Here is a 13,165-nt window from a genome sequence, read left to right as displayed (position 1 = left end):
TGCAGTTCAGTTTTTTAAAAAGTTGTTCTTCAAGAATTGGGGCAAAATGTAAACAAACACCCTCTACCTAAGATTTTCGGAGGAACCAGCTACGTCACCGGTTGGGTTTTATCAAAAACGTTCAGCCTAAATCCTTTTCACCAAAAAAATCCTTCAGATTAAAACTTTTTTTATTTCTATTAAAAAATGGATTAGTTAAAAAACTAAAGTTAAACTTATAATAAACTTTTTTTTTCCTAAATCTTGATAACTAAGGAATTTAGTAGATATATACTGTTTTTAATAAAAATGGTTTCGTATAAACTGTTGGAGTTTTTTTCCCGTTTGTGTCCTGCTTAGAATTCGATTCGAAATTTTTAGATGTTGAATTTTTGATGTAAAAATATTTTCGAAAATTATGTGTGGGTTTGAAAAATTTAAAATGTCTTGTTCCGTTGGTTGTTATTTGGCAATCTAATCGTCTCGAGAAGCACATTCCCCTTTATTTGTAAATAAACAAAAAACTGTAATTTCCTTTGTACAGAAAAAAAGACTATTTTTTGTATTGCCTAAATTTTGAGTTTTTTTTTTTTTCATTCAATGGTCTCCCTAATCAACTTTTGCAAAAATTATGCTCTCACTGTCAGATCTCGTTAAGTACGAATAGTAGTTCAACACCGCTCCACTAGGGCATCAAAAACAAAAAAGAACTTACTCCAAAGGCAGGTCAGCCAATAGCACTGCGTCGTTAGAAGGTAAAACCCGTACAGTGCTGCCAGATGCAGCATCAGAAACCCAACGGCGTTCTTCCATACTATCTCCCTCTTGAAGGTGTAATCGGTACCGATTTCGGAGGGTAGCAGACCCGAGTACTTCCTCTTGTCCTGTTTCTCCCCCTCCAGTTCCCGTTTAATCCGCAGTTTCATGTCCAGGTGCGGGTCCTCCACGATCTTGGGACGTGGTGTCATTTTCTTTGGAAAACTCGATAATTTTAGCCGCGCGCGCGATTTGTCAGAAGGCCGGGTCTTGGACTGGCCGGCGCGATATTAAAAAACGGCGAATATAAGGTAATCAAGTTCGGGGCAATTGTTTTGAAGATTGGCACGGGTGGTGGGAGGCGAGTCTTAACGTATGACGTGTGTGGAGTGGCGATGATTGCATAAAAAATATGCTAGACGGTTTAGACTCGATCAAGTTTCCCCCTATATATCTGTTCATCGCATCATCTGTTCGCACACATTATAGCAATATTAAGACTTTACAAAAATTCAAAATGATGTTTAGTTTCGTTTATTTATTTAACCACGTAAAAAAAATGTAAATCGTTTGTCTTATTTGCGATTAAATAGAATTCTAATTGTCTTTTTTTGCAGTCCAAAAGCACTTATTGAATGGATAGAATTTCCCCATAGTGTAGCTGCATAATGTATTTTAGAATGGAACAATGCAAAATACGCGTTCCTTAGGACTTCCGTAATAAGTGTGTTATTCAACTGTCTTAGCACGAAAGGCGTATATGCTAATTTGTTACATAAAACATCAATATGAGCACTCCAATTAAGATTATCGTCCAAGGTGACACCAAGGAGAGTGACGATATCACCTTTGGTTAGTTGTTGTGGTTTATTATTATCTAAAAACAAATTGTTGCACGAAAACCAAGACTGAGCCTTCAGCTCAAGCCCATAGTTCCTCTAATCTGGTTAAAGATGAGTTCCCGCAGATTATTGCCGTATCAGCGGCAGCGAAAAGTGCACATTTGACGGGACCAATGCATGAAGGGAAACCGTTTATGTAAATAATGAGGAAAAGTGGCCCGAGGACAGATCCTTGTGGGACTCCATGTTTTACGTTTACGTTTATTCCCGTTTAGGCTTATTAAAAAAATAATAGTGTAGATTGAGACAAGTCAATAGTCAGTCAGCCAAGCGCTTTCGCAATGTCGTAAAGAGACAGTTACACATGTTTGCCATCTTCCAGACTATTAACGAGTAGATTTTCAGGAATCCCCACTGTGTTTCCCTCAAAAATAGGATATACTTAATAAATAATCTAATAATAATTCCTTTAGGATTATTTCGAAAATTGTTCCAAAAATAGGGACGGTAGAAATAGGTCGATAATTGTCTAAACCCTACCTTTTACCTTTTTTGATTAGTGGGATCATTTTTGCGCATTTAAACTAATCTGGAAATATGGCAGTTTTTAAACCAACGTTGAATAAATGTGACAAAAAAGGCACTAAAGTGCGCTTAAAAACTTTTATTATCCTACTATTAATATTCCATTCATTGCATTCTGTAATAAGAGGGACTTCAAAAAAGTTTGTACCGTTAACTTCAAAGGAATGAGCCGAGGGTGGATAATATTTTCAGCCACCCTGGTAAACTGAAGGTAAAACTGCTCACAATCAATGTTAGAATAGTTAGCTTTTGAATAACAGTTGTTTATTTAATAATTTATTAGTCTCCAAGAATCTCTCGATTTATTTTCCGAATCTTTAATAAAAGTACCAAATGATTGATGATAATGATTGCTTTTTATTTCCTATTATTGAGACAGTGGTTGCTGAAGGATACGATTCCAGAAATGAAAACTACTTTATTTAAATATTTTACAAGACGTATAATACAATACCAATACAACCTAAATAAACAAGTAAATATGTATAAAATATTTCAAACTTTGTCAAAGCATATTTTGGAATTGATTTTTTTTTGTATTTCTTTAATCGTATTCCGTCCAGAAGTTATTATGCCTATACGAACATGCAATTTAATGGACTAAACTCAAATAAAATCGAACCTGAGAAATACACTCACAACACCTCTTAGAATATAAGTTAAATTAAATGCACGTTCTAGTTCACATGGCAAAATTTCAAATTGATTTCGCAAAATGATTCAGAACTAAGGGATTTCTGGAATGCTACATTTTTCCAGGAAAGGGCGCAAAATTCGAAATAGGTCAGGCAAAATTGCCAAAACGCAAAAAATATAATGTAGGAGAACAGAAAACTCTCTTTTGTTGAGTTTACTCTCCCGTATTTTATTTAAAATGTGCCCAAAATTTCGTTTTCAATATATGTCGGGGGAAACTTGACAAAGCTTACGGTTTAGTAAGTACTAACTAACCATTAAAACAACAATTTAAAAAATATATAATTTCATACCTGACGACCGCTATAATTTTTAAGCTCGCCTACGTAGTGGACATTATCGTCCACAAGTCCCGCGCTAGATCGAGAGCCCGATTAGAAAATCTAGAAAACGCATCTGCGTACGCGGCGTTACTGAAAATATTTCACGAATTTGGCGTAATTTTTGGTGAACGGCCCCCGAAGGTGGACCGGGATTCGTTAAAACCTTATTAGAAGACGGTAATTACCGGTGTTCGACTTCACTTCAACGTTTCCGCAATGAGGCGGGACGAATTTTCTAATGATATCTACATTTATTTGCATATATATATATATATATATATATATATATATATATATATATATATATATATATATATATATATATATATATATATATATATATATATATATATATATTTTTTTTTTTTTTTTTCACGTATTGATTCACGGATGGAAAAATGTAACAGTGTTCGAAGTGTTTTCGGAGCGCGAGCATTGAAGATGCCAAGTGAGATTTTGGCGAAACGTCTGCAGGATTCCAGTCGGATGCAGGATTCCAGTCGGAGTTCAACGAGCGAACGGATGATATCCCGGAATATAGTGTCATCACATTTTTCCATCCGTGAATCAATACGTGAGAATATATATATATATATATATATATATATATATATATATATATATATATATATATATATATATATATATATATATATATATATATATATATATATATCCCTAAATCGCGTCATTGTAAATGGATTTGTTTGAATCGGAAAGCAATTAAAGTGGTGTTTGCTCTAAATCAACATTTGACAACCGTAAATCCGTATTTGCGGTTTGAATACATATACGCATATAACATATAACACAAATAATTCTCAGAATGATACTTCGCATAGAATAGAATTCCGACCGTAAATAGGAAAAAATCGAAACGTTCGTTTAGTATAACGTTATTTTTAAACCAGAATGAGTACTGAGTGAACTTTAAAAATATGCATTTTGTGCAAAAAAAAATATGTGTAAATATACCGGGTGTTTCAGTGAGATAAAATAGGCATTAGAAAACGGAGGGTCTTAAAAATTTGAAAAAAACTATGTACCTCCAAAACCAATCAATTATTTAATTAATTATTGAATTATTTATTTAATCCTACAAATTTGAAAAAAAACTATGTACCTCCAAAAACCAATCAATTATTTAATTAATTATTGAATTATTTATTTAGTCCTACAAATTTGAAAAAAACTATGTACCTCCAAAACCAATCAATTATTAAATTATTTATTGAATTATTTAGTTAGCAAAACGTGTATTGAAAGAATTACGATTAGGATGAGTTTAAATACGTTTTTAGTGACGTAAACATTTATCAAATTTGAAAAAATTAAAATGGTAGGTAATCAAGAAAGACACAAGATTAAATAATGGCATGAAAGATATGTAGCGTTTAGTCAGATAAACACAATAGTATAGTATGGAACAAGTGCGTAAACGGCATTTGACTCGCGAGTTTATTTGACACGAGCAGAGCGAGTTTTTAATAACAACACGAATTTATTCACTGACATACCGTCAGAATTGACAAACGTCAAAATTCAAAGCGTGGGAAATATCTCCAAAAACATCCGATTGCTCCCAAACCCGTGCGGTAAAATCCCGGAAAAGTCCGAAGTGGCTCGTATCCGTGGGAAACGAAACTGACGTGGTAAAGTGACGCTTCCCGCACACTAGATCAGTGTATAATTGGTATTTTACAGATGGGAGAATAAAATAGACTATTCAACAAGTGCGGTAAACGGTATTTGACTCACGAGCTTAGTTGGCACGAGCGGAGCGCTTTTTCTACAAGTTTTTGGGTACATTTTTGCAAAACAACACGAATACATATTCACTGACATGACCATCAGAATTGACAAAAGTCAAAATTCAAGGAGTGGGAAATCTCTTCGAAAACATCCGATTCCCCCAAATCCCGGAAACATCCGAAGTGGCTCGTATCCGTGGGAAACGAAACTGACGTAGTAAAGTGACGCTTCCCGCTCGCTAGATCGGTGTGTAATTAGATATTTTAAAAAAATACCTAATTACCTAATTTTCCACGGATCCGAGCCACTTCGGACATTTCCGGGATTTTACCCCACGGGTTTTGGGAGCAATCAAATGTTTTCGGGATATTTCCCACGCTTTGAATTTTGACGTTTGTTAATTCTGATGGCCATATCAGTGAATGTATTCTTGTACCCAATGTACCCAAAAACCAACGGTCGAGGAAAAAGTATAGTTTGCAACACGTTCGGTAAACTTTCTAAGTCACTCGTTTATTAAACACTCGCTCCGCTCGTGTCAAATAAACTCGCCGTTTACCCCACTTGTTGCATAATTTACTATTCCACACGGGAGTAGAAAAAGTTTGTTCCCATATATCAGACATTTTTATTTCTTTTTTGAAAATGGTTTTTCAAAATTTGAAAAAAGGTGAGAATGTCAAAACGAAATAAATCGGCTATTGGGTAATTTGGTGCCCTTCGAAGGTATTTTAAAAAGTGCGTTATACTTAGTAAATTCTGGATAATTATATATTAATAACAACCCGTAAAGTGGTTTTTATTTCCAAAATTTTGTTTGATCGTTTCGAACACTTTTATTCGTATTTTAAGTTAGTTAAGTTTTTGGGCCCTTATTTAACTATCTAATGACATGAAAAATCATATATTTGCATTTATTCTTTCTTCAGAAAAGTTTTTTTTTGCGATTATCAGAAAACGGCGCGAGAACAAAGTAATCGCAATTGTTCACTCACTCCTACCACGATTGATAGCCTACGCAAACCACTTTTTATTGATCCCAAGTTTATTAAAATACATTAAGCTTTTTTGGAGATATGGATATTTATTTAACCACGTTCCTTGCAAGGATAGGGCAGGCAAAGGCAGCTTTAAAATAGTACTCATTTTAACTATACTTAAAGGAATTTTTGGAAAAAGCGAGTTTTAACATTTAAAACAACAATTGAAAAGCTCGAAAATAATTTCCAACATTTTTTCTTGACCAATTTACTTTTCTAGGAACGTTCGTTTCCCTAACACCTTACAGGGACACTCGGTATAATAAGTAACAATGATATAAAATTGAAAGATTTTATTCCGTTTTATGATATCCCCAAGTCTCAAAACTATTTTTTAATCTTTAAAAGGGACTTTTGCAGTTCTGCAGATAAGTGAAGTTGCTAAAATAGTAAATTTTAGGGTCTTGGTTTTTCAATATACGTCACATACATACGTCGCAGCTTAGCAGTTATTAACTTGAACAAAACTTTTAGAATGATTTAGAATAATTACTTTATAACTACGCATTGACAATTTTAACCATGCTTAATTTAAAAAGCTATATATGAGCCATCTTTTTTGAATTAGGTATATTTTGTTAATTAGTCCATAAGTGGAAATTTTTTGTTTTAGCCAAAATTATTGAAATCTATCCAACGTGCACAATCGCAAAAAATATTTCAGGAGAAACAGTGTGTTTGCGTTTGCCCTTCAAAGCAAGTTAAATTAAAAGTTAAACCTTATGTGAACTGATCTTAAATTAAAAAAAAATTACCAATAGAATTGAGAAAAACAAGAATTGCTTGGATTTCTGGCCAACTAGTGTATTTGGTTGGAAGTTCAAGCAGCTGTATTTACACGGTTGCCGAATTCTACCAGCACCTTGTCAGACAATTTCTCCCTGTGACATCTGAGAATTTTTAATCGTAAGGCGATAATTATGTTTCGCCCGGATAGATGTCAACGACACCCGATGCATCCAAGGAAAACCCGCTGACGTACAAAAAACGGCGTCGAAAAATACGAATTTGCGTATGGGTCGGTTTTTTAGGGGGGAAAAAAATTCAGGACGAACACGTACGGTGTATCGACCTTTACGTTGGTCCACTTCAGATCGCGTCAAAAATTAATCGTCCATCGAAGTTTCACACGAAAGCGCTGAGCAGTCGCTGACGTAACGGTTGGCTAATCACGAAAAATCTATCAAAAACCTTTGTATACAGGATGCGATGGTACGCTCTGGTGTCGTTTGGTCTCTGATGTGCGAGAAAGAAAAATTATTTTCAAAAGAAAACGTAGTAATATTTGAGCGTTTTGAAAGGTTCAGAAAAGTTACTGAAATTACGATATTGGATTGTTATTACTGTAAAATTAACACCGCTGGTTGTAGAAGGAACAAAATAGTCTATTTAGTTAAGAGGGGGTGTTTCGCCGTTGTATCCATTCAGTAAGGTAGTTTTAAGTCGACGTAATTCGATAAAACTAAAATGATCATTTTCAGGATTACTATAACTTTGAATATTGTATCTTTGCGTAGATTCAACTACATTGTTACGGTAAAATCCTTTAAAAATTCCTTTTTTTGCAGAAACAAGTTTGGAATATACCAGGTGACCCATTAACAATATGTCATCTCTTGATTATTTCCAATACTGCTTCTATACGTAAAATATTTTTAAATTAATTTTTATTTAAATCTCAGAGGGGAAAAACGATTTTGCCATGCTGTTTCCACTATTTGCTATGTTTTTTTGCGCTCCTTCATCCTAACTAAAAATCTGTATATATCATAAAAATAGCTGTTTTTGATATGAAGCGCCTCCTACCGAATCGCAAAAGAATTAATATCGTGATATTGACATGGCAATCTAAGCTCCTATAAATACTCTTTAAAACTAAACTAAATTGGTCGAAATCGGATTAGCCAAAAAAAAGTTTTTCGATTTTTCCTAAACCAATATTTGACCCTTCCCCCACTCTTAATATGATAAGATGTAAAAAAAATGTTTCAAAGAAAAAAGTTTCCTTATCTAGAATAGATTACGATAACAGTATTTTTGATATAGGTTAATTTGGAATATTTTTGAGAAACTCCTTTTTTTCTATTTTACAGTAGAGGTTACGCCCCCTGGCGGCCATTTTATCAACCTGAAAATAATTTCCACCATTTTCTCTTGGCCAATTTACCTATTATATAAACATATTTTTTTCCTAAGTTGTAGGACTAACGGTTCCTTTATTAATGGGCCAAGCGGTACATAAATGTTGATATCGAGTTGCAAATATGGCGGTAAAATAAAGGTTTTATTTTCTATCAATAGCAATTTTTGGAAGTATTACTATTTACACAAAAATGTTGACATTCTGGAAGTGATTAATTAACTGTGAATAAAACCAAGTGGGTGAAAAACTTAATAATATAATGTTATTTAATTTAATTTTAATTTATATATTCAAATTTAAATTATTAGTACGAACTGAGCCATAACTAGTAAGCTATATTCATTGAGCATTTGATATCTTTTTGAATGTATTATCAAATTGTTTAAATAAATGTTACTTTACTTTTTCACTTTACTTTACACTTTGCGAATATTTTTTTTTACTTTTACCGAATATGTAGGGGACTGAATTAAACTATCCTTGCTTTTTCGTAACCAAAGATCCAAGAAACCCAGAACATGGTCAATGATATAGAAAAAATTATTTTTTATATTCAGATTTGTTTGTACCATATTTTTTTCATAAAACTCGTCGACCGTTGCCAGGTAAAAAAATAACATTGTATTTAAAAAAAAAAGATATAAAAAAACTTGTTCCTTATAAATTTAGTTAAAAAAATGTTATAAGTAGTTTAATTAATTCCCCTCTAGTCATCCAAAAAAATGAAAAACTTGTAGAAAGCATATTTTTTTAGCAGTAATATTTCCACAAAATTTTGTTGTTCTCTCAGATAAAAAATGAAAACTTCATTTTCCGCCATAATGGTTGAGTTTTGTCCCATTGCATAAAATGTAATAAATTACTCTTTACTTTGAACATCGCTAAGTTTTTCGTATTTGTGTCGAAATACGCTGTATACAGGGTGTTTCAAAATCTCTCCTCTAATTTCTAGAGTAAATGGATATTAAAAAGTAAATTTAGGTGTTTGGATAATAAACTATAACGAATCCTTCAGACTCTGTAAAAGGAACCCAAAAAATCGTTTTTTTATTTAGAGAAATAGTTCGTTCTTGAGAGTGAAAACTATTAAAAATTAGCAAAGGCTGCAAACAATAGTTAGATCGTTTGGTTCATAAGATACGTTCCGTAAAAGGAGAGGGTTTTGAGAAACCTAAATGAAATTTATACCATAACTTCCTTGATGGGGACATAAAACTTACTGCCTCTAAAATTTAAATATTTACTTTGACCTTTTTTTTATTTTTATTTTTTTTTAAAAGAGGTATAACTAAAGTAAAAAAAATACAGCCTTTGGAATTATTGGAGGTAGTTTTGAATAGTTTTCATCCCCGAGAACGGACTATCTCAGGATATAATGATTGAGAAACAATTATGAAGTGAAAATATTGTAAATTGTTTTGAATTTTGTCACCAGTAACTTTCATGACCCAACCAAATGTATTTGAGGTCTAAAATCTCATTTAGGTACTTTAGGTACTTCTTTTACGGGGACGTATCGTCTGATCCAAACAAACATTATTTGTTAATATGATATTTACATCAGAAAATAACAGAGTTTTTTAAAGCACCCCGTATAAGATAAAGTCTTCAAAAATTTCAGAGAGAAACGACTTACATCTAATTAGATGTCCCAATCGCGACCGCACCAAAAATACTCGATCAGATTCGGAACACGCGCGTATTAGTAAAGTAATGCATAACGAAAATCGCTTATTCGATGATCGAAAAAATTACTTTCTCCCTAAATAGGATCGATCGAATCGGTGGAGATTATAAATTTGTGCCCGGAACACGAACAACCGTCGACCGTTTAATTTGAGAAAGTTCTTTTTTCCTTTTAAATGTAATATCGTTGTAGTGACAGATTAGCCACTTGTTAATTGGCCATGGCTTAATTGCGTCGCTGCGTAGAAAAAATGGCGTCAACCCGTTAAGTGTACAAGTGTTCCGGCCTGCCGCGATAATGTCCGTCCCGTTTTTCTTTCGTGTTAAAAATGTCCTATTCGTTATAACACGAAGTGAAACAACATTTTTAGGGGTCAGTCAACACTAGGTGATACCTGAATTTATCTACGAGCAGTCTGTCGCTACCTTAATTTATAATAATAGTAATGATAATCATGAAGGGTTTTTATTTATCCAAGAACAATACTAATCACAGAACGCCTTAGGACATTTGAAGGTGAAAAAATGATTTGGATAAAGAGGCGAAGTACTTAGCGTCCTTAGGATGCTTTTCCACTTATCCTAAAGTTACAAAGAAAAATCTAAATTGTAACATTTGGAAAAATAATAATATTTTAATAATTATTGAAGTTCGTAGCCTTAAATAGATAGAATATCAAAGTTCAGTAACAAAAACAAGATTGCTTTCGAAAAATCGTTTGCTGGGCGGGGCAAGTTCGTATTTTTTCAAATATCTCGCGCTCTGTACAATTGACGAAACCTGAAACTCTCTCACGACACGGTTTACGGTACTGTTCAAATAAAATTATCCCATCTTTAACGGTTTTTCATTTATCGCCAATAATTTACAAACAAGAACGGAAATTTTTAGGATATTTTAGATTTTTGACCCATAAACGACATACAATGTATATGAACAATCATTGTTCGAAGTAAGGGTCATAGCCGTGGATTTTCCACGCGTCGTAGTTCAAGAATTTTTTTGAAAATAGTACATGGTTTTCGAGAAAATAATTTTTTTATGAAACCATGAAGTGCGCCGTAATAGTCAATGACGTCATCGCGTCGTGACAGCCCCCAAAATAACGATTTCAATATGGATTTTTTCAAACATCCCGCGTATGTGGCAGATGAAAACCGCAAATACAAAAATTGTAGCTCTTGAAGCGGCCTATGACACCGTTTGAATCAATTAGCCATATTTTTTACGATTTTTGATTTGCGGCTAATAATTTACTCTGTAAAAGAACAATTTTCTAGGTCTTTTAGATTTTTGCCTATAATTTGGAAACCCTGTATGTAATTGAAAAAATTCCCGAAATAAATGTTATTGCATTGGATCTTCCGCGTTTGCCGGGTAAAGAATTTTGCCAATCGGATGAACGATTATGGAGGAAAACATATTTTTCTGGAAACTAAAATTACCAAAAAAAATTTCAAACATTTTTCAAAAATACTTGAATGTTTTAGATTTTTTGCCCATAAACAACACATGTACATAATTCAAACGATATTCGAAATAGAGGTTATAGCCCTGGATCTCCCACGTTTCTTAGTATATGATTTTTTCCAATAGAGTAAGTGGTCTTCAAAAAAATATTTGTTTTCTGAAACCATGCAGTACGTGGTAGTAGTAAATCACATCATCACGTCTAGAATGTGGGCGGAAAATGGTGATTTTCATTTGGATTTTTTCAAATGTCTCGCCCAGCGTATGTGATAGACTGAAACCGCAAATACAAAAATTGTACAATTTTCACAGACTTTTAGATTGTTCCCCATAATTAAAAAACCCTGTATATAATCAAAAAATGCCTGAAATGAAAGTCATAGTCAAGGATCTCCTACGTTTCTTGGTTCTAAAATTTTGCCGATCGGTTGAATATTTTTTTTGAGAAAATCGTGTTTTTCTGTGAGCCAAAATATTCAAAGAAAAAAATTCATTTTTTTTTTATATTTGGTGATATTTAATTGTACCCAATTTTGTACTGTTTAGATGTGACTACGTTTTTACTCAAAATCTAATTCTGTTTTACTCTCAATGTCCTCATAAAATTAATAACAATGGACTCTATATAACCTTGTATGTGCTGTACTGCATTTTTACAGCTTACAGTAGCAATATTATTAGGAGAACCTCATTGTACCCAATAGAGGAAGTTCATCAGGAACCTTAACCAGGGGAAGCAGTGAGTCCCATATTGACATAGCATTTAGCACCCAAAACATAGCCAAACATGTCATAAATTGGAAAGTCATTGAAGAACAAAACCTAAGTCTCCATCAGCATATCCTGTATACAATCGCTGGAACCAACGAGACCGAGCTACAGAAACCCAATAAAGTCAAGCGCTGGGTAATAAATAAAGGAAGGCTCACCGATTTATCTCTGGAAGTAGGCATACAACATAGAAATGACCATACCAATCTGAGATCAGCGGAGCATTTTACGGACTTGGCAACACATGCGTGGAATAAGACTTTTGTAAGGAATCGCAGCGGCGCAAGGAGGCCGGTATACTGGTGGACAGCAGAAGTAGCAGAAGCGAGAAAAAAATGCATTGAAAGCAAGAGAAAGATGGTCCGGGCGAACAAACGTAGCCATGAACCAAGTAAGAGATTATGCCATGATAATTATAAAGCAGTTAGAGCCCAACTCAAAAGAGCAATTTCTGAGCCGAAAAAAGCTGCATGGAAGAAAGTTATCGAGGAAGTAGACAGGGACATATGGGGAAGAGGGCACAAAATTCTTACCAACAAAATAGATATCCACCATTATATATGTCAGAACAATATAACAGTTCACCTCTTTTAGAGTCGAAGAACTAAGGGCTGCAGTTGGAAAAATAAAGGGCAGCAAAGCCCCTGGACCGGACAACCTCCCTCCTGAAATTATAAAGACAATTGCTAAGGATCATATTGAGGAATGCAGAGACCTCATGAACAAAATACTGCTGAACGGAGAATTTCCTAGAATAGGGAAATTGGCACGACTTATCCTTATAGAGAAACCAGGCAGGATAAGAAGTATAGACCCATATGCTTGATCAATGTAGCTGGTAAGCTGCTGGAACATTTGCTGGTAAAGTGACTCAAACAAGAAATTGAAAGGACTGGCGGACTGGCAGAAGAAAAGCATAGGTTCCGGGAGAAGAGATCAACCATCAGCGCTTTGAGAAGGGTCCGAGAAAAGGTAGACGAGGTAAAGCAGACACTGTGGGGAAGGAGGAAACTATGTGCTCTCATCACGATAGACGTCGAAAACGCCTTCAACACGGCACCATGGTGTGATATATTGGAAGAGTTTCGAAATCGAATTATAGCCCCTTATCTGTATAACGT

General features: G+C 34.0%; 1 protein-coding gene across 3 annotated transcripts in view; it reads right to left on the bottom strand.

Annotated features, from left to right (window-relative positions):
• Positions 1–13,165, bottom strand: part of LOC132702117 (acyl-CoA Delta-9 desaturase-like) — a 36,263-nt gene that overhangs the window by 10,584 nt on the left and 12,514 nt on the right. For all 3 annotated transcript variants that reach the window (XR_009618851.1, XM_060670560.1, XM_060670559.1), the window contains exon 2: positions 695–950. Coding sequence is in view for 2 of the 3 variants with exons in the window: in XM_060670559.1 (XP_060526542.1) it covers positions 695–950 (256 nt within the window). In the remaining variant the exon portion in view is untranslated. The remainder of the gene's footprint in view (positions 1–694; positions 951–13,165) is intronic.

The sequence above is a fragment of the Cylas formicarius genome, unplaced genomic scaffold, assembly GCF_029955315.1.
Source record: "Cylas formicarius isolate icCylForm1 unplaced genomic scaffold, icCylForm1.1 PGA_scaffold_5__7_contigs__length_24384050, whole genome shotgun sequence".
In the NCBI taxonomy this organism is placed as follows: Eukaryota; Metazoa; Arthropoda; class Insecta; order Coleoptera; family Brentidae; genus Cylas; species Cylas formicarius.
This window is presented reverse-complemented; position numbering and strand designations above follow the sequence as displayed.